We start from the raw sequence: 24,070 nt of genomic DNA on the forward strand, positions 1-24,070 counted from the left end.
ACGGATTTGCATCCACTTTGCAGTCGCTATATCTCCGTACCCAAAGAACTGGGCGAGTTCAGCTGTTGCTCTTTTGTTGGCGGCATTATCCGGGGCGTTTTGGTTTCTGCAGGTTTTCCATGCTCTGTGACGGCTTACGATATGAAGGACGAGGACAATGTTCGGTATGCACTCTATCTGATTCGATTCACTTCCAATGTACAGTTTCCTGTTTGTAACAAACACATTACACTATGGTAGTTGCTCTACCAGCTCCAACACTCGATTTCGTAACAGAATAAGTTGTTCCTCGATTTCTATAAGCTGTTGCATGCGATCTGGCGTTTCTTCTATCGGCTTCGGTTCTTTAGGCTTGGGAGAAATCGTGCAAACCACGGGAGATGCTGCAATGATCGCAGTTTCACAGGGACCCAGTTCTTGAACCTCTTGTATTTCAAATGGGCTGGAAAGTTCACGACTGCATGAGATGGTGAGAGTAGCGCGCCGAACTTGATGACCCACACACTGCCCACCCCCAGAAAACTGTAGAATGATCCTTGAATTACTATACGGATCTCCCACAAAACCTGTAAAAGCACTGAGTTTTATATTATTCAAACTCATTACGTACCCTAGACACTTTCCTGTCGAATCGCCGAAATGACTGCTATGAACGATTTTTTCGAGAGGGGCTATGTAGTATGTGTATTTTCCATTGTCAAAAGTGTACAATTCTGAAAGAATGTCTTGAAGTTGAGGGGGAACTACAGATATCGCAGAGAACAATGTTTACAATCAATCGAAACAGGGTTTTGAAAGCATTTTACAGAGCTGACTTCCTCCAGTGTTAGATCCCGTTTCTCCCCAGCGGAACTGACTATCAAAATCAGACAGATGAGGAATCTGACAGAAGGACGAATCATTGACAATTTTTATGCAAACATATTTTTTGCTAATATAGATAATGAAACGAGAGGATGGAGGTGATGAGAACGAAATTGAAAAGAGTCTTATAAGCAAAAAGCCGTACTTTTTCGAATCGTTCGCTAACTCATAGAAAATTGGATCTCTCGACCAATAGCAGGCAGTCTAAATTGATTCACAAAGTAATTCTAAAGTAATCGTTTCATTTCTGGTGTTTAGATTCATTCGAAGTAAAAAACACATCATAGTAATCATAGGAGCTGGAGTTAGCGTGGACGCAGGAATTCCTGACTTTCGTTCTCCAGTACTTGGGGCGTGTCTGTTTTTCTCTTTTGTAGAAGGGATTATTCGCTTCCATGAAATCCAGCCTACCATCCAATTATTCCGTTGAAGACATCTTTGATCTGCAAACGTTTTTGGATAATCCTGCCCTCTTTTATTCAGCAGCACGCAGCTTTGCCTCCATTGAGAAAGCAAAGCCCACAGCCGTTCATCGCTGGCTGCAGTTGATGCAGCCCTCCCTTCAACTTGTCATAACCCAGAATATCGATAGTTTGGAATCTGAATTGTCGTGCCCTCTCATCTATCTGCATGGACTTCTCGCGAGTGGCACTTGCCAGAATTGCTCGCAAAAAGCGTCAAAGCAAACCATGTTTGATCACTACAGGAAAGGAAAAGTCGCGTATTGTCAATGTGGAGTAAGCATTGAACGATGCGAACTAATAAAAAATAGGGAGTTATCAAACCGGATATCGTGTTTTACAACGAGTCAATAAACAGTGATCTCATTCAGTCCATCCAAACAGCAAGCAAAACATGCGATCTGCTCGTTGTGATGGGAACTTCATTCTCCACACAGCCCATGACTGGCTTGCTTCGCTGGTTCGATCATTGCGATGTGGTTGTACTCAACCAGACGAGCGTAAATCTCCCCAGTCGGCCGATCGATCGACTTTCTCTTCAGGTTTTGGGGTCGTTTCGAACGATCTTTGAGGAAGCTGAGGGAGATTCGGAGGAAGGGTTTGAAGGGCTTTGCGGGAAGCGGATGGCGGTTCTTTCTGTAGCTTTTGGGACGGAGTCTAATCGAAATAGGACGGTATTTTGCAAAAACGCAAGTATGTTAAGGAATGGTCAATGCTGGAATGCCCTGTTTGTTGCAATAGAATAATCAGTATGACTGTGAATATTCTTTCATTGTGTTAATGTAATTTAGTGAATTTTTGTTGTGTCTGAAACAGAAAACTCTATCTCTTAACTGTTTTTATGTTTTAATGCCAAGAAAGGCTAAAAAGAGTAATGTGAGAAATGATCGGTAATAACAATATTGCTAAACTGTGACAGTGTAGATTGGTTGGCCGAAGAAGGGCGAATCAGTCACAGCAGACTTATAAAAAGGATGAGTACTATACGCGTATCAACAACAAATTGTTTTAATCATTGTAGAAAGCCTTCCTGCTCCAACAACGGATATTGATGATGTTGATTCGTGGGTTATGAATCTGCCGCTTGCAGTAAGAGTTTTGGTCGTTTAACAAAAAAGCACTTGAATTCGAAGTCTTCGGCGCATAATAGGCGTGCCCGAAATGCTCAAAAGAAATTTGTCCCTCTTAGTGATATGGATTCTAAGAATCGTCTTTCTGTTATTCCTTTTAAAGAAAACCCAAGTGGATTGGTTGGAATCTGTATATTTTATTGTAACGATTAGGATATTACCAGTTTATCTGAAAATATTGTCGACTGGGTGAAGATTATCATTGATTTGATTCAACTTCACATTAACCACAGTCCTGTGGCCAGAGCCAAGGTGTCCGATCAAGTGAATGCCAGCATTTTCCTGCTAAGAGTGATCCACCGATTATCTCTTGACTCGATGGAAACTTGTCGCACGCTGGAGATCGGAAGCGTTTTAGTGGATTTAGTGACCGAGCTGATTTCTCTCTTCGAATACGAGAACAAGGTTTGTACGGATGCCACAAGTCGTCGCACATTGGAATCGTACTTCGAGTTTTGCTTTGCTTTTGCGATTGATCGATAGCACTTGCAGCGTCCAACTCGCAGAATTCCGCGAAGATCTCATGTCGCACTACAACATCACAGTGAACGACGAGCTTTTCCAGAGTTCGCAGCTCCGCAGCTGTGAGTTTTTGTTATAATCTTGTTATGAATAGTGAAAGAACCGTATTGGAACTACCTTCTCCAATGCATTCTGGTTCTGAACGGCTGCATTCTGATGAATCGTTCGCTTCTCTTCAGCGAGAATCGCTACGACTCCGCTCTGCAGCAATGCCGAATCGCCCTTCGCATCCATCCTGATTTGGGTTTGGCTCGTTTTTATTTGGGAGAAATGTACCGAATTCGAAAGAACTTCCTGGACTGCTCGTATTATTACATGAGCAGTCTGGACTCCGAGTTTCCCTTTTCGTCGGAAGAAGAATTGCAGGGCATTTTCACGGAGTGCCGGCGATTTCGGATCGAAATGGAAGCGAAGAAGGGGCTGAACGTGAACGAGAAAATCCGCCTGTTCGTTCTGCAGTTCCTCTGCGTGCTGGGCGATCTCTGGGAGAACGTGGATCTCGATAGTGTGGTCCAATCCACCGAGAAACTCGGCGAGTTTTTGCTGAGTTTGCTGCGAAAGAAGATTGACATTAATTATATCCTTTAGATTCATTGAATGAATGAATTGAATGAATGAATGAATGAATGAATGAATTGAATGAATGAATGAATGAATGAATGAATGAATGAATGAATGAATGAATGAATGAATGAATGAATGAATGAATGAATGAATTGAATGAATTGAATGAATTGAATGAATTGAATGATTCATTTGTTGATTCATTGAATGGTTCATGGATCATTGCGTTTTTGGGTTCTTAACGGCACTATCGAGCGTGTTTCTCCGCGTTACCATCGTGCTAATGATGATGGTGATGCACTGCGAGAACGCCAGCGATCCGCAGCACATCAAGGAAAAATACCAGCAGAAGATCAGTCAGAACATTTGGGAACTCTATGTCATCGGACCGCGCGACACCCGCGCATTGCGAAGCTTCTACGCGTTTTCGATGCTTCTTCGAATCAACCAGACCTTCTGCATCGCCTATTCGCTCTTCCCCGAAATGCGAAGCCAGCTTTTGCCGCCCATTTCGCTCTGCTTCCATTTCTTCATCGTGCGCCCGCAGCTTTTCTATTACACGACCGGCAATGAGTCCTTCTTCGACCCCTCGCTGCTGTCGTACGTCAAGTGCATTGCTCCCTTCCTCCGCTTCTTCTCGCACAGCCAAACCCTCGAGATCTGCAGCGATTTGAACCAGGCCGATCTCCGGATTAAAGTTACGGAGTATCAAGAAATCGAAGGAATCGCGTCGCTTGCGAACATCGTCCAATCGTCCCATCTCTCCGCTGATTTCACTGCCAAAAAGCCGCTGGAGAGCGTGCTGCTAGCGCTGCGATCGTCGTTCGTTCGCTACTTCATTGATTTGCTGCTCTCGCTGCGCCTTGTGGAGTTCAGAGGCGATCAAGTGTATGCGTGCACCGAGCCGGCAGAGATCGGATCCGATTTGGAAGACACAGAAGACGCGAATGGAACTGGCGATTTGTATTATTCTCAACAGCAAGGAGAAGACGAAGAAGTGAAGGAGATTGGGGAGAGGAGAAGATATCGGAGAAACGTGCAGCAGAGAAAGAAGCAGCCGAATTTGGAGAAGCGAGTGATTGTGGAGAATGCGAACGACGCGCAGATTGCGGAGTTGGCTTCGTTGGAAAGCGAATCGACGATGTCGAATCAATCGGAATCAGAATCAGAATCAGATTCAGATTCAGAATCAGAATCAGAAGTGGAAGAGAAATCGATAGAATCAGATTTGGGAGTGTCGGAGATTTCGAATGAATTTGAATTGGAGAGAAGGGTCAGAAGAAGAAAAGGACAATTGAATGCTCCCGATGATTCGGAGTATAGTTATGAATGCGAAGGGAATACAAACGATTCGGATGCGCAATCGTTGGATTCCTATTCTTCATCGAATCATTCATCAATGAATTCATCGAATTCTTCTTCCATCATTCATTCATCCTCGGACTCCGAATCTTCCGATTCGGCTCTGCACCCTGCGATTTTGGCGATGAATCGCAAGCCTCGCGTGGTTCGTGTGATGGAATATGTGTTGGATCCGCACAAGCATTACGAGCACACCGACTTCGCCGTGGTTGTGGATTATCAAAACGTGGCCATGTCCTATGGGAAGAACAAAAGGTTCATCTGCAAGGGAATCGAGCTTTGCATCGATTACTGGGAGACCAAAGGCTTCACTGTCGTGGGCTTTGTGCCTCGCTATATTCTGCAGGATAACGTTTCGAAGAACCCGGATCCAGCCAAGATCCCGGATGACCGAAAATATCTTCAACGATTGTGGGATGATGGGCATATCTTCCAGTGCCCACCGCAGGATTACGATGATTCCTATGCGATCGAGTATTTGAAAAGGAAGCCGTCGGTGATCGTGTCGAACGATCTGTTCCGCGATCACATGCAAAGTTGTTCACAGCAAGAGAAGGAGTTCATCAAAGCCCACCTCATTTCGTATACGTGGGCGGGAGATGATTTCATGCCAAATCCCCAGTTCGATTGGGACAATATGATTCGAGCGAGCTACAGGTAGACCCCCATTGCCAAACGAAGAACACTCCAAACATCAGCAGATCGGGCCGGGAGCCAGAGAAGTCGCCGCTGAATCTGTGAATGTGTTTGAGAAAAAAACAAACAAACAAAACATGTCAATAATATAAATAATAAAGAATTAAAACAACGCACGCTCGGCAATAAAGTGATTATTATACATACATAGACTCGATCTCCTTGGCATAATGCTGCTGCACCACCGCACGACGCAACTTCATTGTCGCGGTCAGCTCGCCCTTGCCGATCGTGAACTCCTCGGGAATGATGCACCACTTCCGGATCTCCTGAGCACGGCTCACCGCCACCTTGTTGTACTGCTGCACCACACCGTCCAGATACTCCTTCACCTTGGGGTCCGCCATCGCGTCCTCGATCGTCTTCGCCTCCGATCCGATCGTCTTCAAGAACGCAACCACATCGTGCGTCAGCTGGTGGTTCGACTCGCCCTCCGCGTTCAGCTGGCAGCGAATGCAGATCAGCAGCGACACGAACTTGCGCTTGTCTCCGATGGCCACGCAGCAGCTGATGATCGGCGTCAGCTCCATGATCTTGTTCTCGATGATCACCGGCGAGATGTTTTCGCCTCCCGCCGTCACGATCAGCTCCTTCAGGCGGCCCGTCACCTTCAGGAACCCGTCGTCGTCCTTCTTTCCCTGGTCCCCGGTGTGCAGCCAGCCGTCCGCGTCCAGCGTGCGCATCGTCTCGTTCGGGTTCTTCAGATAGCCCATCATCACGTTGCGGCCGCGGTACATGATCTCGTTATTCTGCGGATCCACGCGCACCTCCACGCCCGGCAGCGGCAGACCCACCGTGCCGATCTTCCAGCGCTGCTGCACCGGCGAGCACGTGCAGATCGGTGCCGTTCCCTCGCTCTGGCCCAGCAGATCGTAGATGGGCATGTCGAACGCCGCGAAGAACCGGAGCGTTTCCTCGGTGACGGGGGCGGCGGAGACGACCAACGTTCGGCACCTACGCATCATCCTTCCTCCTCTCTGCATCGTACTGGTCGAAGCCGAGCTTCGTGCGCACGGTATTGAACACCAGCGCCTTGGCGAGCGTGTAGCCCCATGGCTTGTACACCGTGCATCCGTATTGACGAGTCATCGCAGTGCGGTAGCCGATATCGCGAGCCCACGCCGAGATCTTCTGCTTGATGAAGCCGCTCTTCGCGCCCACGGCCTTGATTCCCTCGACCATCTTCTCGTACACACGAGGCACGGCCACGAACACGGTGGGCTTGGCCTTCTGAAGAGTCTCCGTGAGCGAGCCGCGCAGAGCGTCCGGCTTCGCCATGTACACGGTCACGGGATGATACATGAAGATCATGGCGTCCACGTACTGAGCAGCGACGTGGTTCAGCGGCAAATAGCCGACCAAGCGTTCATTGCCCTCCAGGCCGATGGTGTCGCCGATCACGTGGCAGTTGTACGTGCAGCTGTCGTGCGAGCACATCACACCCTTCGGGTCTCCGGTGGTTCCGGAGGTGTAGATGAGAGTCGCGCAGCTTCCAGGCTGCGTCATTTCAACTCGTTCTTCGATGGCAGACTCGGGAACGTCATCTCCGAGCTTGACAAAATCCTCCCATTTGTACACGCGAGCATAGGCATCGTCGGGCACAGTGGGGAGCTCCTCTTCCTGCCAGTACACAACAATGGCCTTCAGGAGAGGGAGCTTGTCGCGAATGGAGAGCAGCTTGGTGAGCTGCTTTCCAGACTGACAAACGCAAATCACACTTTCAGAGTGTTCCAAAACGTATTTGGTCGCTTCTTCATTGTTCGTGGTATAGATTCCAGCCGTCACACCTCCAGCAAGCCATGTTCCATGAAGAGCAAAGTGGTACTCCGGGGAGTTGAATCCAATGATGCCCACTCCGTCCTTGTAAGCCAAACCAATTTTATAGGCACTCTTAGCAAAAGCCATAGCGTTCTTGTAGTAATCCGCATACGTATATTCCACGCCATCTTTACTCACAATAGCAAGAGTGGTAGGCCATTCTGTGCAGCAGGCTTTCTTGAACGCCTACGAGTAATTCAAATTTTGTGGACAAACCTTAGGAATTGTAGTCGGTTCTGGGTTAACCTTGCAACTAGTATTACGACGAATCTCAATGATGTCCTTCTTGTTTACAGCTCTATGGCTATCAGGGAGAGTGGTGCTCATTCTAAAAAAATTATGAAATTAAAATCTGCCATTGATTTCGATGACGTAACCCATTACGTTTGCGTTCCATAGATGATAACCGCGGATAATTACCGAAAATGGATGGATTTAACAAATAGTCAGCTGTTCACTAATTAAGAGTATTCCAAGCGAGATTCCCAGGCGATCATTTTTCTATCCCGTGTGACAACTGATCTGCTCACGTTTCGAACCCGTTTTGCGATTCGTTTCAACCGGCTCACAAACAAATTTTTTCCCTGATGAAATAGGCTCTATCGAATTTTCTAGAGGGAGTGGGGGGCATCCAAAAATCGGGACTATTTTTACACATCTATACGTTGGTAAATTGTGATTTTTCGGTTCGAAATTCTCTGTATTTTTCGTCCAGTATTTGACAGAAAGCGACAAAATGCCAAATGACTATGCTTATGTGGGTCCCTATCGCCTGGAGAAAACTTTAGGAACAGGGTCGTTCGGAAAGGTGAAATGTATAGCAGATCCGTTCGTAAATGATTCCTAGTGGCAGTTCACATCCCTACAAACATTGAGGTAGCCATCAAGATTCTGAGCAAAGAGAAAATCAAACAATTGGAGATGTCCGAGAAGGTCAAAAGAGAAATTCAGATTTTACGTTCATTTAAGCACCCGCACATCGTTCGATTGTCGAGTCCCTTTTTGGATTTTATGTTTAGGTATGAGGTCATTGACACGCCCTCGGACCTGTTTTTGGTGACTGAATACGTGCGTGGAGGAGAACTGTTTGACTATATTGTGCGTCATGGTCGTGTAGTTCCTGTGTTGACTCCTCACATCTAGTTACCAGAAAATGAAGCCCGAAGGTTTTTCCAACAGATTATTAGGTATTTGAGTCTCCCCTTCTTCTATGTAGCGGGATTGAGTACTGCCACAACAACGGAGTGGTTCACCGCGACCTCAAGCCCGAGAACATCCTACTCGACGAGTACAACAACATCAAGATTGCGGATTTTGGACTGGCCAACTTTTTAGTGGATGGTTGCTTTCTCGACACATCCTGCGGCTCCCCCAACTACGCTGCACCGGAAGTCATCTCGGGGCGGATGTACGCTGGTCCGGAAGTGGACATCTGGTCCTGCGGCGTGATTTTGTACGCTTTGCTCTGCGGCCGGCTGCCCTTCGACGACGAAAACATCTCCGTTCTGTTCCGGAAGATCAAGAGTAGATAGAGCTGGCTGGGTGGGTCAAACGCAGACGGTCTCTACCGCCTTCCCAGTTTTCTCTCCGAGGGAGGCCGCGATCTGATTCCGGAGATGCTTCTGAACGACCCAGTGAAGCGCATCACCATCCCCGAGATCCGAAAAGATCCCTGGTTTCTTCAGAACTGCCCGCCCTATCTCGCGATTCCGTGGAAAGAATACGACGCGACGTTCAAGTGGGACGCTCCCAGAGGCGCTCAGCGGTAGCACGTCGCACATCAGCACGCCGGAGTTCTTCGAGCTTATCCAGGGCTCGTTCAATGAAGATCGCTCCACGGTTCTCTCTGCGATCACCAGTCCCAAGACCTCGCCGGTCGGCTCGGAGAGCGGAGATGAGGCGTAGATCAAGGTGGCGTTCGAGCTGAAGATGGACCAGGCGCTGAAAGTGGAGCGGCAGAACCAGATTCGGAGCATGGAGGTGGAGAGTTCGCAGGAGCCCATGCCGCGAAGACCGCGTGTTCGCGTCCAGGAGATTCAGGATACGAGTAGAAGCGGGAACGCGGGTTGTTGGTGTAGGCCCCAAGTCGAAGCGGTGGTTTCTGGGCGTGCAGTCGCGCAAAGACGCCGCGGTGATCATGATCGAGGTGTGTAAAACGATCGCGATGCTGGGCTATCAGTGGTATATCGAGAGTGAATATCGAGTCCGATGCCGACAAACCACGAACGTGGATCAGAAGGAGCTGGTGACGGAGATGCGGCTGCAGCTGTACAAAGTGCAGGAGCACACGTACTTGCTGGACTTTCAAAAGATGGAGGGGAATGTCTGTTCTTTTATGCATATGTGCGGAACGGTGATCGATCAGCTGCAGAAGGGGCTGTCGAGGAGTACTCATACTATGGGTAGGAGAGAGGCGCGGGGATGAGGTGTAGCACACGTTTCTATGCGTGGATGATCTTGTAACTTATGGTTTTCAACGTGTTTGTTTGAAAGGTGTTTGATAAATTGATGGATGGATTGATTGATTGATTGATTGACTGACTCACATCTGCTTCGAGGACTTGCGGGTGGTTTCGAGAAACGAAAGTCACTTCGCTTCGCCTTGTGGAACTCATTATTCCGATGGTTGTTCTCTCTCTGCTCGTTCTTATCCTGGCTATTGCAAACTCGCTTCTCATTGATGGGGTGTCAATCCATCCTCCTCAAGATAAAAGCAAGGCGATCCTGCTCTCTGCAGTTGAATTGAAAACGTATACAATGAGCTCTCAGCAAGAAAAGGTTGTTTTTACTGCACGATTCTGTCCTCCCGTCGCTTATACCTCGTAATTGCTTCTCTCTTGCATAATCTATTTAGATATTCTATCCAGTTTCTTATCGAGAGCGATTATAAGGAAGCTCAGACATATACTCGCACATTCACTCCCGTCTCAACGGATTGCATAGATGTTACGAGTGCGCTTCATCAAGATATTCACAACTACTGGACCCTTTCTCCAGGAGTCTATTTATTGTATGTGTCTGTGAGTGATGCATACAAAAAACTGCTCTATTCCACCGCACTACCCTTGAAGATCGAGCCAAAGTCGATTCAGCTCTCCTCACAGACTACAGATACCCCTCCTCGTGTGGCTCCTATTATGAAACCCGATAGTTCCATTGACAAGAATTACTGTGGAGATGGAACTTGCAATTCTGGAGAGGACTGCCAGTCTTGCCCTCTCGACTGTGGTTTGTGTCGTCCATACTCCTGCTCTCCTTCTTGCAAACTGCCGGACTGCCAGTGTGCTCAAACTCGACATCCTACCATCCAGGACACCTCCAAGATCCCTCAGTTTGTGGCAATCACTTGGGATGATGCGCAAACGCCCACAACCTTCAGTCATATGATGGAGGTGGCTCGCTCTACTGCCGTATTTCTTGGTGCGTTGAATGTCAACTAGGCTCGGGACCATTTCAACTGCCGACCGAAAATGACCTTTTTCACACAAACGAACGATAATCAATATCAATACACCAAGCAACTCTATCTTGAAGGGCATGAAGTGGCTCTTCATTCGATCTCGCACAGAACGGATACGAGTACGCAAAAAAAGACGTGGGAAAAGGAGATCGTCAAGGCTCGCAGCTACATTTCCAAATATTGTTATTATCACTATTCGCATTGTCTAATCTTTAGCGGGTATTCCTGAAGAGAAGATCGTTGGCTTCCGAGCTCCTGACCTGAAGTACAACAATGACATGGCTGAAGTTTTGAAAGAGCGAGGATTCCTCTACGATAGTAGTATTCCTGTCGATACGACTTCGAAAGCATTTTACCACCCCTACACGCTGGATTACGGAGCGATTGAGCAATCGTGGAAAGCTCCATCCATTACCACTCCCCACTCTGGTTTGTGGGAATTCCCATTGCCCACATTGGTCAATGATGATTTCACGACGATCACGATTCAAGACCCTGAAGGATCTCCTGAGGAAATCATTGATTTGCTCCAAAAGAACTTTGGTAGGAAGTCATTTAGTCCGAGTTGAAACGCAGATTTGCACTATGAAAGTGATCGAGCACCGTACCTTATCGGACTTACAGCTTCATGGCTCTTGCAGAGCGTGGAGGATCGAATGAGGGCACTAGAAACGGTGCTGCAGTATATGGCATCCAAGTCCAACGTCATTTTCGCCTCTGTGTCGGAAATTGTGCGCTACTATCAGAATCCAGTCGATATCAATAGCATGAAAGCATCGGACTATCCATGTGTCACAGCGACAGAAACGTATATCATTCAAGAATCGATTAAACGTAGACCTGAGGATGACCTTTGCTCTGGAAAGCAGATCAATCAATGCTATTACTCCACTGTAGATTCAATCACTTCTACCACTCATCACTCTAGAGAAACTTTAAAACCTGTGAACAGTGTCCTGATTACTATCCTGGAGAGGAACCGGACTCATCCACCATCGGAACTGTATCTCCTGGCAATCAATGGGAAGGACGGTATGCGGTAAGTGACGATTGGTCCTGGGATGGAGGCTTCTGTAAAACGTTGAGTATAACAAATGGTAGCAACAAAGCCACGGAAGAGTTTGAGGTTATTCTTGTTAAATGACTCTCTGAGAAATAGTTAACGCTCTATACCAAAAACTGCCAGATTACAACACTTTGGGGGTTAAAGATTGAGTCATCCTCGCAAGGTCGATATGTCCTTCGTTCCGACAGAGAGATATTGATAAAGCCTGGAGCTGTCAGAGTCGGGGAATTGAGTGAGTCATAGAAATACGAATCGATCGGGATTTGCGCCAAGACGAGTCAAAACTACTCTGTGTCGGGGAAGGTGATAATGTATGCCATCAATTAGATGAATGTTTGTTCAAAAGCTTTTCATTTTTAAAACACCCTCTTTTTTCTATTGGGTGTGTATTCTATATAGGGTTTTGTACAGAATATGGGTATGAATCGAGTGTAATTTCTCACATTCTAGAGGATTCTACAAAACGAGACTATCCTATCGATTCTGGTGAGCTCTTGTTTTTATATATTTGATACTGTAGAAACACTTCCAAAAACCGGCGAGACTATTGAAAGTGGTTCTGACTCTGTATTTTTCGCTAATTCTATAGAATCCAAGAAGACACATATAGAAAACCGGTGTTCCATTGATAATGACGACGAAACATCACACAACATAAATAGCCTACTAAAAGCTGAAGGAATTTCGATTTGCGAAGACGAAGATCTCGGAGGGAAGACGGTTCCCATTGGAGCACTCGATGTAGACATGTCGTTTGTTTCCAACAAATAGCAAATCATAGCAGATGGAAGCAGCGGTTCATCAATGGATTTGGAGTCAGAATCGGAGGTTCAGCCACCATCTCCGATGAAAACTCCTCAGAAAGCTCGTCCCTTGTCTCCCTGTCTCCAAGAGCACCAAAACACATCTGAAAAGCGTATTCGCTTTGGAAGTCGAGCTACGATCGACTTTGCTTCCTCCGACCCCGCCAACTCCATATCTCCCTTGAAGCAACATGCACTCGTTCTTTCCTCTCTTCACCCACCAGATCGACGCCAATCTCTCCACCAAACACTCCGCCTTCACCGAGCACGACTATCCGGACAGCCCCGAAGGCCCCGAAACCTCCCGCAACACGAGCTATTTGGCCCAGTTCGATTCGGAGCCGTCGCCTCCGCGCGTGCGCCGCTCGTCGCGAATGTCGTCGGTCGCGTCGACGGGCTCTCTCTCCGACAGCTCGCTGCTGCTGCTGTCTCCGGTGAGCGGGCCGCATCGAAAGACCGCCGACATGAACGAGCTCAAAGCCATGCTCGGAATGTCCCCCGCAGCCCGGGAATCCATTCGAGAAACCATTTCCCCGATGAAGGAGTCGGTTTCTCCGATGAAAGAGTCGGTTTCTCCGATGAAAGAGTCGGTTTCTCCGATAAAGGAGTCGGTTTCTCCGATGAAAGAGTCGGTTTCTCCTTTTACTACTACCGTTTCTACGGTTTCTCCAATCAGAGAATCGGTTTCTCCTTCCACTGCTACGATTTCTCCATTAACTACAAGAGTTTCCACTATTTCCACCATTTCCACCGTTTCCACGGTATCTCCCTCAACAGCCACAATTCCCCCTCAAACCACCCCAGTTTCTCCAATTTCCCCAGTTTCCCCAGTTTCCCCAATACAACCAAACACGACTCGAGCCCCTGTAGGTTCCCCGGTTTCCCCGGTTTCCCCGGTTTCCCCGGTTTCCCCGGTTTCCCCGGTTTCGACGAGCGCGGTGGATTTGTCGACGAGCCACATGGACGCGGAGGAAACCGCGGTTCTGCAGGGGCTTCTGCAGTCGTCGCAGTCGTCGCGCTCGGCGCTGGAGACCTCGAATATGGACATTTCGGGATCGGATTCGGAAGGGTCGGCGGTGGATTCGCGCCGCGCCACGCTGGGCTTGGGCGAGATGAAAGCGATGCTGATCCACGAGCTGGACCGGTACGACCGTCGATCCAGCGTGTCGCAGCGCGTGTCGCAGCGCGCTTCGCTCACGGAGACGGACGTCCTCTCGTCTCAACCTCTGCTCGATTTGCTCAAGCAAAACCCGATCCCTGCCGCCGATTCGACCGCTCCAATGCCTTCTATTGAGCCCATGAACGAGTCCGAGTCCACCATCGATCTCCAGCAGTACGCCGCGCAGCTCCGCGAGGAGGTTTCTCGGCCCTCCACGGCGTCCCTCCCGTCCGCACGCGAGTCGATAACCGCGGATCTGCAGTCAGTGGCGCGGGAAGTGCTGAGTATGGCCGCGCTCGACCAGAACGCCGTCGCGCAGCACACCGACGCGCTGTTAGAGCGAATGAGCGGCCAGCCCTCCACGGCGGCGGTCGCGGCGATGGACGACACCATCACCGAGGATTTGAGGCGGCTGTCGCAGCTGCTCGTGGCGCAGCCGGAGGAGAAACCGCGGTTCTCGCCGCTGGTGGCGAGGTCGGGAACGAAGCAGGTGATTCACAGCGTGAAAAGCTCGCAGAAGTATGGGCAGAGCGCGGTGGAGGAGGTGCGCGTGATAAACTCGATGCCTGCTCGACCTTTATTTCAAGACAAAGAAGAGCCAGAAGAAGAAGAAGAAGAAGAAGAGAAAGAAGAAGAGAAGAAAGAAGAGGAGGAAAAGGAGAATCCGAGTCCATTGGAGAACTCGCTTAATTTAGACGCTTATTTTTTGCCCAAGTCGTTTCGGTCGATTTTGGACGATTCCACGCCGCAGGCAGAGTCCATCGATTACGACACGCCCGACAATTCCGGAAAAACCGCGGTGAACCGACTGCCGTCGGTCGATTCGCTGCCCTCCGACATCCAGGAGAACTCCATTCAGATGGAGGAATCGTCGCTGGGCGATTGGAACGAAAATGGCCAAGAGTCGGTAGAGAAAGTGGAGGACTCGCTAGAAGGCATCATCGACAAAAAACAAACCGAAAACACCGAAAACAAACCAGAAAAACAACCCATGAATGAAACCCCCATGAATGAAACCCCCATGAATGAAACTCCTATCCATGATACCCCCTCTATAGACGAGGAGCGGAGGCTCAACATTCGATCGCGCCTTGCGTCGATCGATTTCTTTCGGGAGAAAGCTTCGCTGCAGTTTGTGCGGCGCTGCCAGCAGATTCTCGATACGAAGAGCGAAGTGCAGCAGCTCTGCGCGCTGTTCAAGCAGATTCGAGAGGTGAAACGGCAGCAAAACGAACTGGGATCGGCGTGGAAAGAAGCGGAGCAAGGCTGGAAAGAAGCGGAGCAGAGCTTTGCGAGAGAATTGCAAAAGGAGAAGCCGGTAGCTGAAGAACGGTCAACGTTGAAAGAGAAGGAAAAGGAGGAAGAAGAAGAAGAAGAAGAAGCGACGCTAAAGAAGGAAATGAGACTGCTCGAAGAGGACATGGGACTGGTTTTCACGCTGCAGTCCAACCAGAGCTACTCGATTCTCCTTCGAAGAAATCGCTTACTCGTGGCAGCGATCACAGTGCGATTTGTAGGCGGAGGAAAAGTGGCGTTGAAGGTGATTTTAAAGACGAGCTGCTCGAAACTGGCTCGAAAACGGATCGAGGCACGATTGCCAGTGAAACAAGAGAAGGAAGTGAACTGCAACGACATGCGCGAATCGATCTGCCGATGCATTTGGATTGTCTACCATAGTTTTTAGCTTGCATGTTTTCAACAAACACAACTTATCTTGATCAATATCCAATGACCTCAAATTACACACGGCTAGGATAGAGCATAACATGGACGCTCTTTCCAATGGCAGTGGGAGGAAGATTGTGGTTGAAGATGCAGCGGACCACTCCGTTCGTTCCGTGGCAGGTCGCGACCTTTCCCCAGATCGTTCTCATGTGTTTGCCATTGGCAGAGTTCGCCGAGTAGACGTAAGCAACACGCTTTCCAAAGTAGAACTTAGAGTCCGCAGTGGTGTTCACTCCATTGATCTTAACCAGAGCCTGGTGAGTGTTCTGGAGCACCTTAGATCTAAACTAAACCAAATGAAAGAATCACTCACCTTCTGTATCCCAAGAAAACTCCCTTAACGTACAGCTTATTGGAATGCTTAGGCATCGTGATCTAAAGTGCCGTTAGCACGCACATTCAAAAAGAATCGAAAACAAACATGCAAATGACTCCAGCACCACCCCATTTGCTCCAAACACATTCTAAAATCAATACGTACACTTATTCTATGCGATGATCAAGAATCTGATGTTCACCAAATATGATAAGACCCAGGGGGTGCACAATTTGTACCAGTGTTTTTAGGTTAATTTGTTTATCCCCACATACGAATAAGAAATATCGTTTTCACGCAAATATGTATATATATGCTCCAATAGCACTTCACTGACAACAGACACACCCCATGTGAACGAGAAAAACCGATTGAGGAAAAAGATTGTCTAACAAACAAACAGGGCACTCGATTGTATTTCAAAGTAATGCAGTCTTCCTTTAGTTATCAATGTTGATAACAGTGATACCTATGTCATGAAGGGTCTCACAAACAACCTACCAGGAGGAAGGGTCTTACGCAGCTTATCAGCCTTAGCCTGCTCCTTCACAATCAAGGTGTAAAGGTACTACAACATCATAACGCAAAACAAATCATACCTTGCTGCATCGCACCTTGAACTTGGTTTCTCCAGCGGTTCCCTTCTTAATCTTGATCTCTACACGATTAGCAAACAAATCACGAGCAAAATACGTCTCGCGTCCTTTCTTCTAGCAACGGCGATGAAGTCACGAACATCCTTAATTTGCTTGGGCTACAAGGTGTCAGCAACTCCCATTTCTCTTTTATTCAATTTCATAACGCACAAAACGTAATATCACTATTCCTCAACTTACCATTTCAATAGTCTAGTTTGAAATAACAATCTTTAAGCTCTAGGCAAAATTACGATCAGAATAGCCAACCCCTGGGTACTCAATAATAGTCCCTAATTATACTTGCTTATTTGTTACCCCCACAAATATCGTACATTTTACTATTTGAATACTCAGATTGTGTGAAACTTGAAATTTAAAGCAAGTCAGACCCCATTTATCGAAAAGCGAAAATGATCGGGTTTTTATCTGAGTTTCGATTGAGTTGATATTGATCCTTATTACGTAATAAGCTAAATTATCTTATTTTTCTCTCCTACACTGCTAGTTTAGATGGTGTTTAGTGTATTTTTTTTATTCTGCTCTGAATGTAGATTGAACTGTTTCTAATATTACTATTTTTGCTTTTTGCTATCGGTCTAGCTGCATTTTGCATCGTGTGGTTCTTTATCCTGGGCGCAATGCGTCCGATTTTCGGCTCCAACAAAATCCGTGCATGGAAGACTTACCTGGTTGTAGGTGAGTGTGTATACGATTTAATTACAGGGTTTGTTTTTGAGAATGCTGCGCTTCTTGTGTTGTGACTTTGAACTCAGATTGAGTGGAGATATGGATAAGATAAGAGCAACAAAGAACAGGTATTCCCTTTGGATTTGATTCTGAGACATAGGAAATCCATTTACTTACAAAATCATCAAACCGAAATGGACTGGCTGTATGCCCAGTATATCTACCAAGCCTTTGGCAAAGAGGGATGCTTTTCCGCCATCATGAAGGGTTCTTTGAGGTATTCAAGCGAATGAAGTGCCATCCTAGCTCCATTCCCGTGATCGGCTACGCGATCCGCGATGTCAACATGTGCTTCCTGGACCGGAACTGGGAAAAGGACCGCCACAACCTGGACGTGTTCATCGAGAACTTCATCTCCGCTGCCAGCCCCATTTCCGTTCTGCTCTGCCCGGAAGGGACCACTCTGACCCAGGAAACCTACGAGCGCTCGCAGCGGTACGCGAAGAAGGTGGATCGTCCTTGCCTGGAGGTACCTCCGTTTCCCCTTCGTTCATTCAAAGCATTTGCTGCTGCCTCGCTCGACCGGGCTCGCTTATCTCGTCAAGAACCTCGCCGATGAGACCAAGCGGAGCGGCGAGGAGTTCTACATCTACGATACGATGATGCAGTTCGACGGCTACCGCGGCGAAATCTGCGATAACCACTATCACCGCTCGCGCGACCTCGATTTCCCGACGATGCTGAGCACGCTCTACGGCGCGCTGCTGCGTAAGCGCATCGTGTGCCACCTTCACGTCCGTGTGGTGCCTGTCTCCGAGCTGGCGGAGCCGGATACGCCGCTGGAGGAGGTGGTGAAACGCGTGGAGAAGTGGCTGGATGCGAGCTGGGTGGAGAAGGAAGCGCAGATGGACTACTTCATCGAGCATCAGACCTTCACGGAGGACTGGAATAACAACCTGGTGGGCGGAGGAAGGAGCGAGTGAGGTGTAGGAAGTGGAGGTGTGGGACTGGAAGAGAAAGCTGGCGGATTCGATAGGATGGGCGCCGCTTGTGATCGGGGCAGGGATGATTCATTATGGAACGTTCTCGCTGGCGAAGAAGCTGCTGATTTCGAGGTTGATTGCTTCTGTTGTTTAGTTTGGGGTGTTTGTTGGAAAAGCAAGTTGGACATTTTTGAATTGAGTGGGAGTATTCTGGGTTCTGAATTCAAGCCGCGGAATGAGTGATTCGTTTACGAATTCCGAAAAGGAAAAGGTGTTGGAATCACTTGTTTCACCAATCAAGAAGCAGGAGAGGCGATACAGTGATTTCGATGCGAAGAATAACGAGGAGAACTCTGTCGTTTCACTAAATTCCGATAATTCACTGTACTGTTGGTATCGTTGTTTTTTAGATAGATGGGACTCGAAATATTCGGATTCTACAGATGAAGAGAGTGATATTACTATTGGAAGGAAAGGAGAGTTGGTTCTTGATGACTCGATGGACGAAGATTCGATGCAGAAGGTCGTCATTCCGTTAACTCAAGACGTAAAACCTCCTTTCTGTTACTTTTGTCATGGAACTGAGGATCTAATCAAATGTACCGGTGGTTGTGGTCGCTCGTATCATCTTCGTTGTATTGGGATGAAGATGGGTAAAATAGAAACGTGGAAATGTCGTCAGTGCCGAGGACAAGCTCTCAAGTCCTCTAATTTTCACAAAAAGCATTGTCTCCGTGAATGGTACATTCGAAATGCTGGAGTGAATGTTACTGGGGGTGTGAGTTTAATCATCGAGGGCTCAAACACGCTAGACAATACAGTATGGCGCTGTTCGACAGTAGACCATTTGCTGGATGCAACACACTTCGTAACGGCTTCAGGTTCGATTTATTGCCTGATAGTAGGTATTGACTGTAAATCAAAACGAGTAGGGAGCGATGAGTGAAGTAAAAACCCGTGAAAATGGATTCAATGAAGAAGTGATCAATTCGTTTCGAAATGGAATTCCAGAAAACTGGAGAGATGTGATTCTGAAGCATCATGTCGCTCTTTCCTCAATCCCAGTAGAGTCTTCGATGAAGTTTCAAGACCCTCCGAAAGAGACTGAAAGCAAGGTGGAAGAAAAGGAACCATTGGATCGAGATGTATCAAAGCCAAAACGACAGACAAAAAAGAGAAAAGGGACGGAGTTTCGCCCTCCTCGAATGGTGGTTTTGGATAAACCTGTTGAGAAAGTGTGTATTGATGAGGAATTGAATGTGCCTGTACGGCGATCTTCTCGCCATCATCAACCTCCCCTTCCCTTTTGGGAGAATTCGTATATGATTTATAATGAAAGGCTAGGACGATCGGAAGTTGTAATTGGACCCAATAGTCATGTGGAAATGGTGGATGGGTACTCTGCAAAGCGAGAGCAGCAAGTAAAGATTGAAGTGGAGGATGAAGAAGAGGATGAAGAAGAGGAAATTGATGATGATAATGAAATTGATGAGAGTGAAGATGAAGATGAAGATGTAGATGATTCAATGATAGAATTAAAACCAAAGTCAAAGTCAAAGTCAAAGTCAAAGTCAACAAATCAATCATTGAAACCTAAACCTAAATCAAAATCAAAATCGAAACTTCAAACAAATATACTCAATATCCAAATTGATAAAAATAATAATAATACTATTATAAAACCCACAACCAAAACAAAATCGAAAACTGTATCAAAACCCAAGTCACAAAACTCTCGAAAAAGCACTTCCACGGTTCCTAAAGTCCCACCCAAGGAATTACACGTTTCAGTTTCTTTTTCTCTATCAAATATAGTGGACTCAGGAAGAGATTGATCTTCTCAGAAAAGCAATTTCTTTGGTTACTATTTCTCCTAGAAGTTCTACCTTTTGGAAAAGAGTTAGTGAGTATCTTCCTTCCCACGATGCAGCAGAGTGCAAATTGGCGCGTAGGCAATACAAAATCCCTCTTCCAAGTATTATTTATTTGAATTCTTGAAACGTAGAGCCTATTTCTTCTTCTGCTTCGTATTCTATGAGTGATTTGATATCCACAGTAGCGTCAGAATGGATTGTGAACGGTAGAAGCTGGCAAAGAAGGGATCGTTGAAACGACGGCAGCAGGTGAGAGACCTGTACAAAACCATCGACGAAAAGGACTCGGAACAGAAAGAAAGTGCGGAGTTTGAAGGAAAGAGAATCAATGACGATTGGTCAGCAGCGTTCAATATCAAAACTCCTTCGATTTCGCGAACACAACCAAAAAGTCCAAACACTTCAATTTTGGTACGAGTGCTGTGCCGATTTCATCTAGGAGCAAAGTTTTGTATTTGAAGCAGTGGACGATGAAGATAAAGATCGAGTAATCGTTGCTGCTGAAAAGAGACGTGGTCTTCCGAAAACCATCGCATATAAAGGAATGCCACAAGCCCGAAAAACGATTAGTAGTGTCGAGGAATCGTCTAAAGGCTTTGTTTATGGATACATTTCCAATGGTAGGTTTTAATAGAATCATCCTAACTCATATCAGATGGAAAACCGGTGTTGGAAGTCAGAGAGAAAGAACATGACCTAATAGATGATGCAGAGGAAGCTCTCTCATCGGATAGCTTGCTAGATTTCTAATTTTGCGTTTTTGAAGATTGTTTGTTTTGGAGGGAAATGTGTAACACGTTTTGGATATATTAAATATGCAAGTGCGATTCCGCTGTATTGATTATTTTGAAATTGCCTGTAACAAGGAGAGGGAAGAGGATTTGAAAATATGTAAGCTATATCTCCCTATTTCGGATGTTTCTCGTCTGTTTACAAAATATAGTGGAGGAACAGAAAGAATCCACAAACAGCTATTGATTTCTGGAGGAATGCCCAAACCACTGCCTATTCAGGAAAACAGTAGCTATCATTTTGCTTCTTACTGCTAGAGAACACACGACACTACAGCATTCATTTTGAATTATCCTGCAAACAAAAAGTGCATGAAGGATCAAACAACGCAATTTTCGTTCCAATTCAAGTTCCCAAAATTATCTCAGTGGACCTGTCCTACCGAACCAAGAGAGAAGAGAAGCCTCTCCTTCCTTACCCTCAATCTGTTTCACTCCCTCCTCTCCCTCCATTTTCTTTATTACCTCAATATGCAGACCCTTCTCTTATCTGTTACAACATCATTCAGTCCAGCAACACTCCTGAATATGGACCGCTTGCCTTTCTATTCTCTCCCGAGTCCATTCCTCCGATCTCTCTCTCCAATCTGCTTCTCTTCCGCCCGTTCTCTCTTCCTCCCTCCTCTCCTTCTCCTCTTCCTCTTCCTTCTCCCCTCCCTCTCCCCTCTCTTCCCTCCCTCGCAATCCAAACCTCTCTTTCCTACTCCATTTCCCCTCTTTCTCCACTTCCAACCCCTCCTCCACCCCCCTCCTCCCCTTCTCCCTTCCAACAAATCCTCCTCTTTCACTCCCCATCCCACTCCATTCCCTTCCATCCTCTCGCGGCCTCCGCGCTGCCTCTCTCCGCCGCCCTCCCATCGATTTCATCGCCTGAACTCGAGCGAGCCAGGCAGGAATTGTCTCACTACACCGCCCAGCTGAACACACACACGCTCATTCCTCTTCCTATCGTAGCACCCAGCCCTTCGCATCATCCACAGAGACCGCAGCGAGGCTTCGAGGCGCGCTGCGCTTCGCAATCAGCTCACGTTCTCTTCGATCTCTGCGCAGAGAATCTCGCCAATCTCCCTCTGCTGGCGATGGTTGTAGGCGTGACGAAGCGATTCGACGTAGGTTCGCTTGCCGATTTTGTTCGGAGGCAGCGCGATGGAGCAGATCAAGAGAGACAACGCAGAGATCACACACTACCAGGTTTCTGAGGACGTTTCGTTCAGTCCTGCGCTTCTTTTCGATCCGATCGATGTGGCGAGACGAGAAATCCCGGATCTGCCGATCGAAATCGAAGAGAATTCTGTGGAGACGATCGACTTCGACGTTGAAACAAGCGGCCAACCGACCCATTCAATCGAAAGCCAAGTCGAGCCAAGCGAACCTTCGATGACGGAGAGCAAGGCAATGACGGAAGCAACCGAAACAAAACGCAGTCCAAGCGAGGATTTAATGGCGACGGACCAATTTTCTTCTCTCTTGCAAGAAATCCACGCTCAATTAATCGAGTTGGCGAGTCCGATTCTGTCGCAGCTTCAAAGCGATTCGCTTCTTCCCTCTTCCCTCACGCTTTCCTCGCTCTCTCCAGAACGCATCGCGTATTTTTCTCTCCATCTCGCCATTGAATCCTAGCGAGTTGGTCGATTTCCTCCAAGAACAAATCAACGTCGCGGCCTCGTCGATCTCCATCACCCAGACGTCCTCCGTTCTGTCGCCTCTCCAGAGCTCTCTCCAATCCGCGGTGTCTCTACACGCTCTCTGCACGCTTCATCACGGGATCGAATCGGATCGCGACTCCATCCAATGCATGCTTTCCTATCTCCACGAAATGACACAAAACGAATCCTATCTCCAAATCCTCCCCGAATTCATTCTCTCTTTCTTCAATTCCCTCGAGTCCGCCCTCCAATCCATCCTCCAATCCTCTTTTCATCCTCCTCCACCATCTTCTTCCCCACACACTCATCCTTCTTCTTCTTCTTTTTTCTCTTCTCATCCTTCTCAACCCACACAATCCACTTCTCCTCCACCAGACCCTTCTCTCCCTACAGCGACTCGGATTCTCGTCGACGATCGCCTCGTGCAGCAGCATTCTCTCTTGCAGTACCTTCATCTCTCTCCTTCGCTTCCTCGCAGAGCTCTCCACTCGCAAAACCTTTCCTTTATTTTCCGCGATCTGCAAGGCGTTTCGATGGTCACCGACATCACATCCGCCATTCTCTTGCTGGAAGAATCGGAGATCGACGCCGCCTCCCTCAAACACACCATCGACACGCTCGCCATCGCCATCCAGCGCTACACGCGCATTCTTCTTCTCATCCACGTGGAGCACACACAGATCGATTCCCTCACCGATTCCTTTCAATATCTCCGCGCTGCCATTCTCTTCTTTCCAGCACACATCACTCTTTCCTTCTAGTACTCTCCCTTCTCTCTCTCTCATCCCTCCCAGCCACCACGCTGCGCGTCTTCCGCTCACTATTCGCCGCTTTCTCGACCGCTCGCCGCTCCTCCAAACCGACTGGAAGGTTCTCGGCCTTCTCTCTCTCCTTTCATAGCCCCTTTTCTACAGCAGAGACTTCCTCACCGAGGAGGAGACGCCGCGCCAAGCGTGGTACGCAGCCTTTCCGTTCATCAATCCGTTCGCTGCGTGTTTCTTAGACTCCATGGTACACATCGGATGGACATGCTCAGCAGATCAACCCCTGCGAGCTCTGTGACTTGCAGCTGCCGAATCCGTGGCTGCCCGATTCGGTAGTGCGGAATATTCAGCGGTACGCACAGAGAGGAGATGGGATGTAGATTGCTGGAAGTGAGCAACTCGACGTTGCTGAAGGAAGTCGAAGCTGAGGCCGAGAAAAGGGAGCCGGAAGTGCAGATCAATCGAAAGCCGAAGCGAGTGCGATTAGGGATTGATCGAGAGAACGTTGTGAATGGACAGACGAAGCGTAGACGCGATTGCTGTGTGAAATGTAGTGTGCTGGAGTGAGATGAACGAGTCTGTCTCGAAGAGGCAGTCACCTTATTTTCGAACGCCTTCGGCGATCGACGCCATCGAAGAATATGACAATACCACTTATTGATTATGTTCATTACGTGCTTGTTTGTTTCCACAAACCCTCGAATGTTCTGAGCAGAGAGGAAATGCAGTGTAGATGTGCGA

The 24,070-nt window shown here is 47.6% G+C and overlaps 13 protein-coding genes; 8 read left to right on the plus strand and 5 right to left on the minus strand.

Moving 5' to 3' along the window:
* Positions 1-231: 231 nt before the first annotated feature.
* GSBLH_T00003782001 (uncharacterized protein) lies at positions 232-902 on the minus strand (the record flags this gene model as incomplete). Its single annotated transcript, XM_013042574.1, has 3 exons — positions 232-577; positions 611-743; positions 773-902. 3 exons carry the CDS (start codon positions 900-902, stop codon positions 232-234), a joined length of 609 nt encoding a protein of 202 aa, XP_012898028.1.
* Positions 903-943: 41 nt separating this feature from the next.
* GSBLH_T00006709001 (uncharacterized protein) lies at positions 944-1,986 on the plus strand (the record flags this gene model as incomplete). The annotated part of the gene is made up of 6 exons (XM_013042575.1): positions 944-1,005; positions 1,037-1,096; positions 1,123-1,207; positions 1,242-1,601; positions 1,637-1,923; positions 1,968-1,986. 6 exons carry the CDS (start codon positions 944-946, stop codon positions 1,984-1,986), a joined length of 873 nt encoding a protein of 290 aa, XP_012898029.1.
* A 3,071-nt stretch (positions 1,987-5,057) lies between these two features.
* Positions 5,058-5,564, plus strand: GSBLH_T00003783001 (uncharacterized protein; the record flags this gene model as incomplete). The annotated part of the gene is made up of 1 exon (XM_013042576.1): positions 5,058-5,564. The coding sequence occupies one exon, from the start codon at positions 5,058-5,060 to the stop codon at positions 5,562-5,564; it is 507 nt and encodes a 168-aa protein (XP_012898030.1).
* A 108-nt stretch (positions 5,565-5,672) lies between these two features.
* On the minus strand, positions 5,673-7,744 carry GSBLH_T00003784001 (uncharacterized protein; the record flags this gene model as incomplete). XM_013042577.1 has 3 exons in its annotated part: positions 5,673-6,553; positions 6,588-7,603; positions 7,634-7,744. The coding sequence occupies 3 exons, from the start codon at positions 7,742-7,744 to the stop codon at positions 5,737-5,739; spliced, it is 1,944 nt and encodes a 647-aa protein (XP_012898031.1). The 3' UTR covers positions 5,673-5,736.
* A 409-nt stretch (positions 7,745-8,153) lies between these two features.
* GSBLH_T00003785001 (uncharacterized protein) lies at positions 8,154-9,186 on the plus strand (the record flags this gene model as incomplete). Its single annotated transcript, XM_013042578.1, has 6 exons — positions 8,154-8,232; positions 8,265-8,406; positions 8,437-8,530; positions 8,561-8,604; positions 8,634-8,941; positions 8,975-9,186. 6 exons carry the CDS (start codon positions 8,154-8,156, stop codon positions 9,184-9,186), a joined length of 879 nt encoding a protein of 292 aa, XP_012898032.1.
* An 853-nt stretch (positions 9,187-10,039) lies between these two features.
* Positions 10,040-12,270, plus strand: GSBLH_T00006710001 (uncharacterized protein; the record flags this gene model as incomplete). The annotated part of the gene is made up of 9 exons (XM_013042579.1): positions 10,040-10,239; positions 10,272-10,827; positions 10,858-11,059; positions 11,094-11,420; positions 11,454-11,711; positions 11,775-11,916; positions 11,979-12,003; positions 12,037-12,162; positions 12,187-12,270. 9 exons carry the CDS (start codon positions 10,040-10,042, stop codon positions 12,268-12,270), a joined length of 1,920 nt encoding a protein of 639 aa, XP_012898033.1.
* Positions 12,271-13,062: 792 nt separating this feature from the next.
* Positions 13,063-13,491, minus strand: GSBLH_T00003786001 (uncharacterized protein; the record flags this gene model as incomplete). The annotated part of the gene is made up of 1 exon (XM_013042580.1): positions 13,063-13,491. One exon carries the CDS (start codon positions 13,489-13,491, stop codon positions 13,063-13,065), a length of 429 nt encoding a protein of 142 aa, XP_012898034.1.
* A 2,123-nt stretch (positions 13,492-15,614) lies between these two features.
* Positions 15,615-16,005, minus strand: GSBLH_T00003787001 (Ribosomal protein L35a). XM_013042581.1 has 2 exons: positions 15,944-16,005; positions 15,615-15,912 (listed from the first exon to the last, which is right to left on the minus strand). Exons 1-2 carry the CDS (start codon positions 15,997-15,999, stop codon positions 15,645-15,647), a joined length of 324 nt encoding a protein of 107 aa, XP_012898035.1. The 5' UTR covers positions 16,000-16,005; the 3' UTR covers positions 15,615-15,644.
* Positions 16,006-16,386: 381 nt separating this feature from the next.
* Positions 16,387-16,724, minus strand: GSBLH_T00007156001 (uncharacterized protein; the record flags this gene model as incomplete). Its single annotated transcript, XM_013042582.1, is given in 5 exon segments — positions 16,387-16,415; positions 16,448-16,514; positions 16,546-16,604; positions 16,640-16,700; positions 16,719-16,724. The coding sequence occupies 5 exon segments, from the start codon at positions 16,722-16,724 to the stop codon at positions 16,387-16,389; spliced, it is 222 nt and encodes a 73-aa protein (XP_012898036.1).
* Positions 16,725-17,135: 411 nt separating this feature from the next.
* Positions 17,136-18,254, plus strand: GSBLH_T00003789001 (Phospholipid/glycerol acyltransferase; the record flags this gene model as incomplete). XM_013042583.1 has 5 exons in its annotated part: positions 17,136-17,276; positions 17,308-17,399; positions 17,432-17,548; positions 17,578-17,800; positions 17,832-18,254. Exons 1-5 carry the CDS (start codon positions 17,223-17,225, stop codon positions 18,252-18,254), a joined length of 909 nt encoding a protein of 302 aa, XP_012898037.1. The 5' UTR covers positions 17,136-17,222.
* A 235-nt stretch (positions 18,255-18,489) lies between these two features.
* Positions 18,490-19,616, plus strand: GSBLH_T00006711001 (uncharacterized protein; the record flags this gene model as incomplete). The annotated part of the gene is made up of 3 exons (XM_013042584.1): positions 18,490-19,155; positions 19,187-19,519; positions 19,599-19,616. 3 exons carry the CDS (start codon positions 18,490-18,492, stop codon positions 19,614-19,616), a joined length of 1,017 nt encoding a protein of 338 aa, XP_012898038.1.
* A 983-nt stretch (positions 19,617-20,599) lies between these two features.
* Positions 20,600-20,891, plus strand: GSBLH_T00003790001 (uncharacterized protein). XM_013042585.1 has 2 exons: positions 20,600-20,748; positions 20,784-20,891. The coding sequence occupies exons 1-2, from the start codon at positions 20,673-20,675 to the stop codon at positions 20,876-20,878; spliced, it is 171 nt and encodes a 56-aa protein (XP_012898039.1). The 5' UTR covers positions 20,600-20,672; the 3' UTR covers positions 20,879-20,891.
* Positions 20,892-23,098: 2,207 nt separating this feature from the next.
* Positions 23,099-23,990, plus strand: GSBLH_T00003791001 (uncharacterized protein; the record flags this gene model as incomplete). The annotated part of the gene is made up of 6 exons (XM_013042586.1): positions 23,099-23,325; positions 23,360-23,435; positions 23,466-23,576; positions 23,605-23,681; positions 23,710-23,855; positions 23,884-23,990. The coding sequence occupies 6 exons, from the start codon at positions 23,099-23,101 to the stop codon at positions 23,988-23,990; spliced, it is 744 nt and encodes a 247-aa protein (XP_012898040.1).
* Positions 23,991-24,070: the final 80 nt, after the last annotated feature.

The sequence above is a fragment of the Blastocystis hominis genome, assembly GCF_000151665.1.
Source record: "Blastocystis hominis, Singapore isolate B (sub-type 7) whole genome shotgun sequence assembly, scaffold_4".
NCBI lineage: Eukaryota > Bigyra > Opalinata > Blastocystidae > Blastocystis > Blastocystis hominis.

What these genes read in the sequence shown, in the direction of transcription:
- GSBLH_T00003787001 (XM_013042581.1), bottom strand. Translation starts at nt 15,999, where the DNA reads ATGCCTAAGCATTCCAATAAGCTGTACGTTAAGGGAGTTTTCTTGGGA. An exon ending in GTTTTCTTGGGATACAGAAG is followed by an intron (nt 15,913 to 15,943) that starts GTGAGTGATTCT and finishes GGTTTAGTTTAG; the next exon opens with ATCTAAGGTGCTCCAGAACA.
- GSBLH_T00003790001 (XM_013042585.1), top strand. Translation starts at nt 20,673, where the DNA reads ATGCCACAAGCCCGAAAAACGATTAGTAGTGTCGAGGAATCGTCTAAA. An exon ending in TTATGGATACATTTCCAATG is followed by an intron (nt 20,749 to 20,783) that starts GTAGGTTTTAAT and finishes AACTCATATCAG; the next exon opens with ATGGAAAACCGGTGTTGGAA.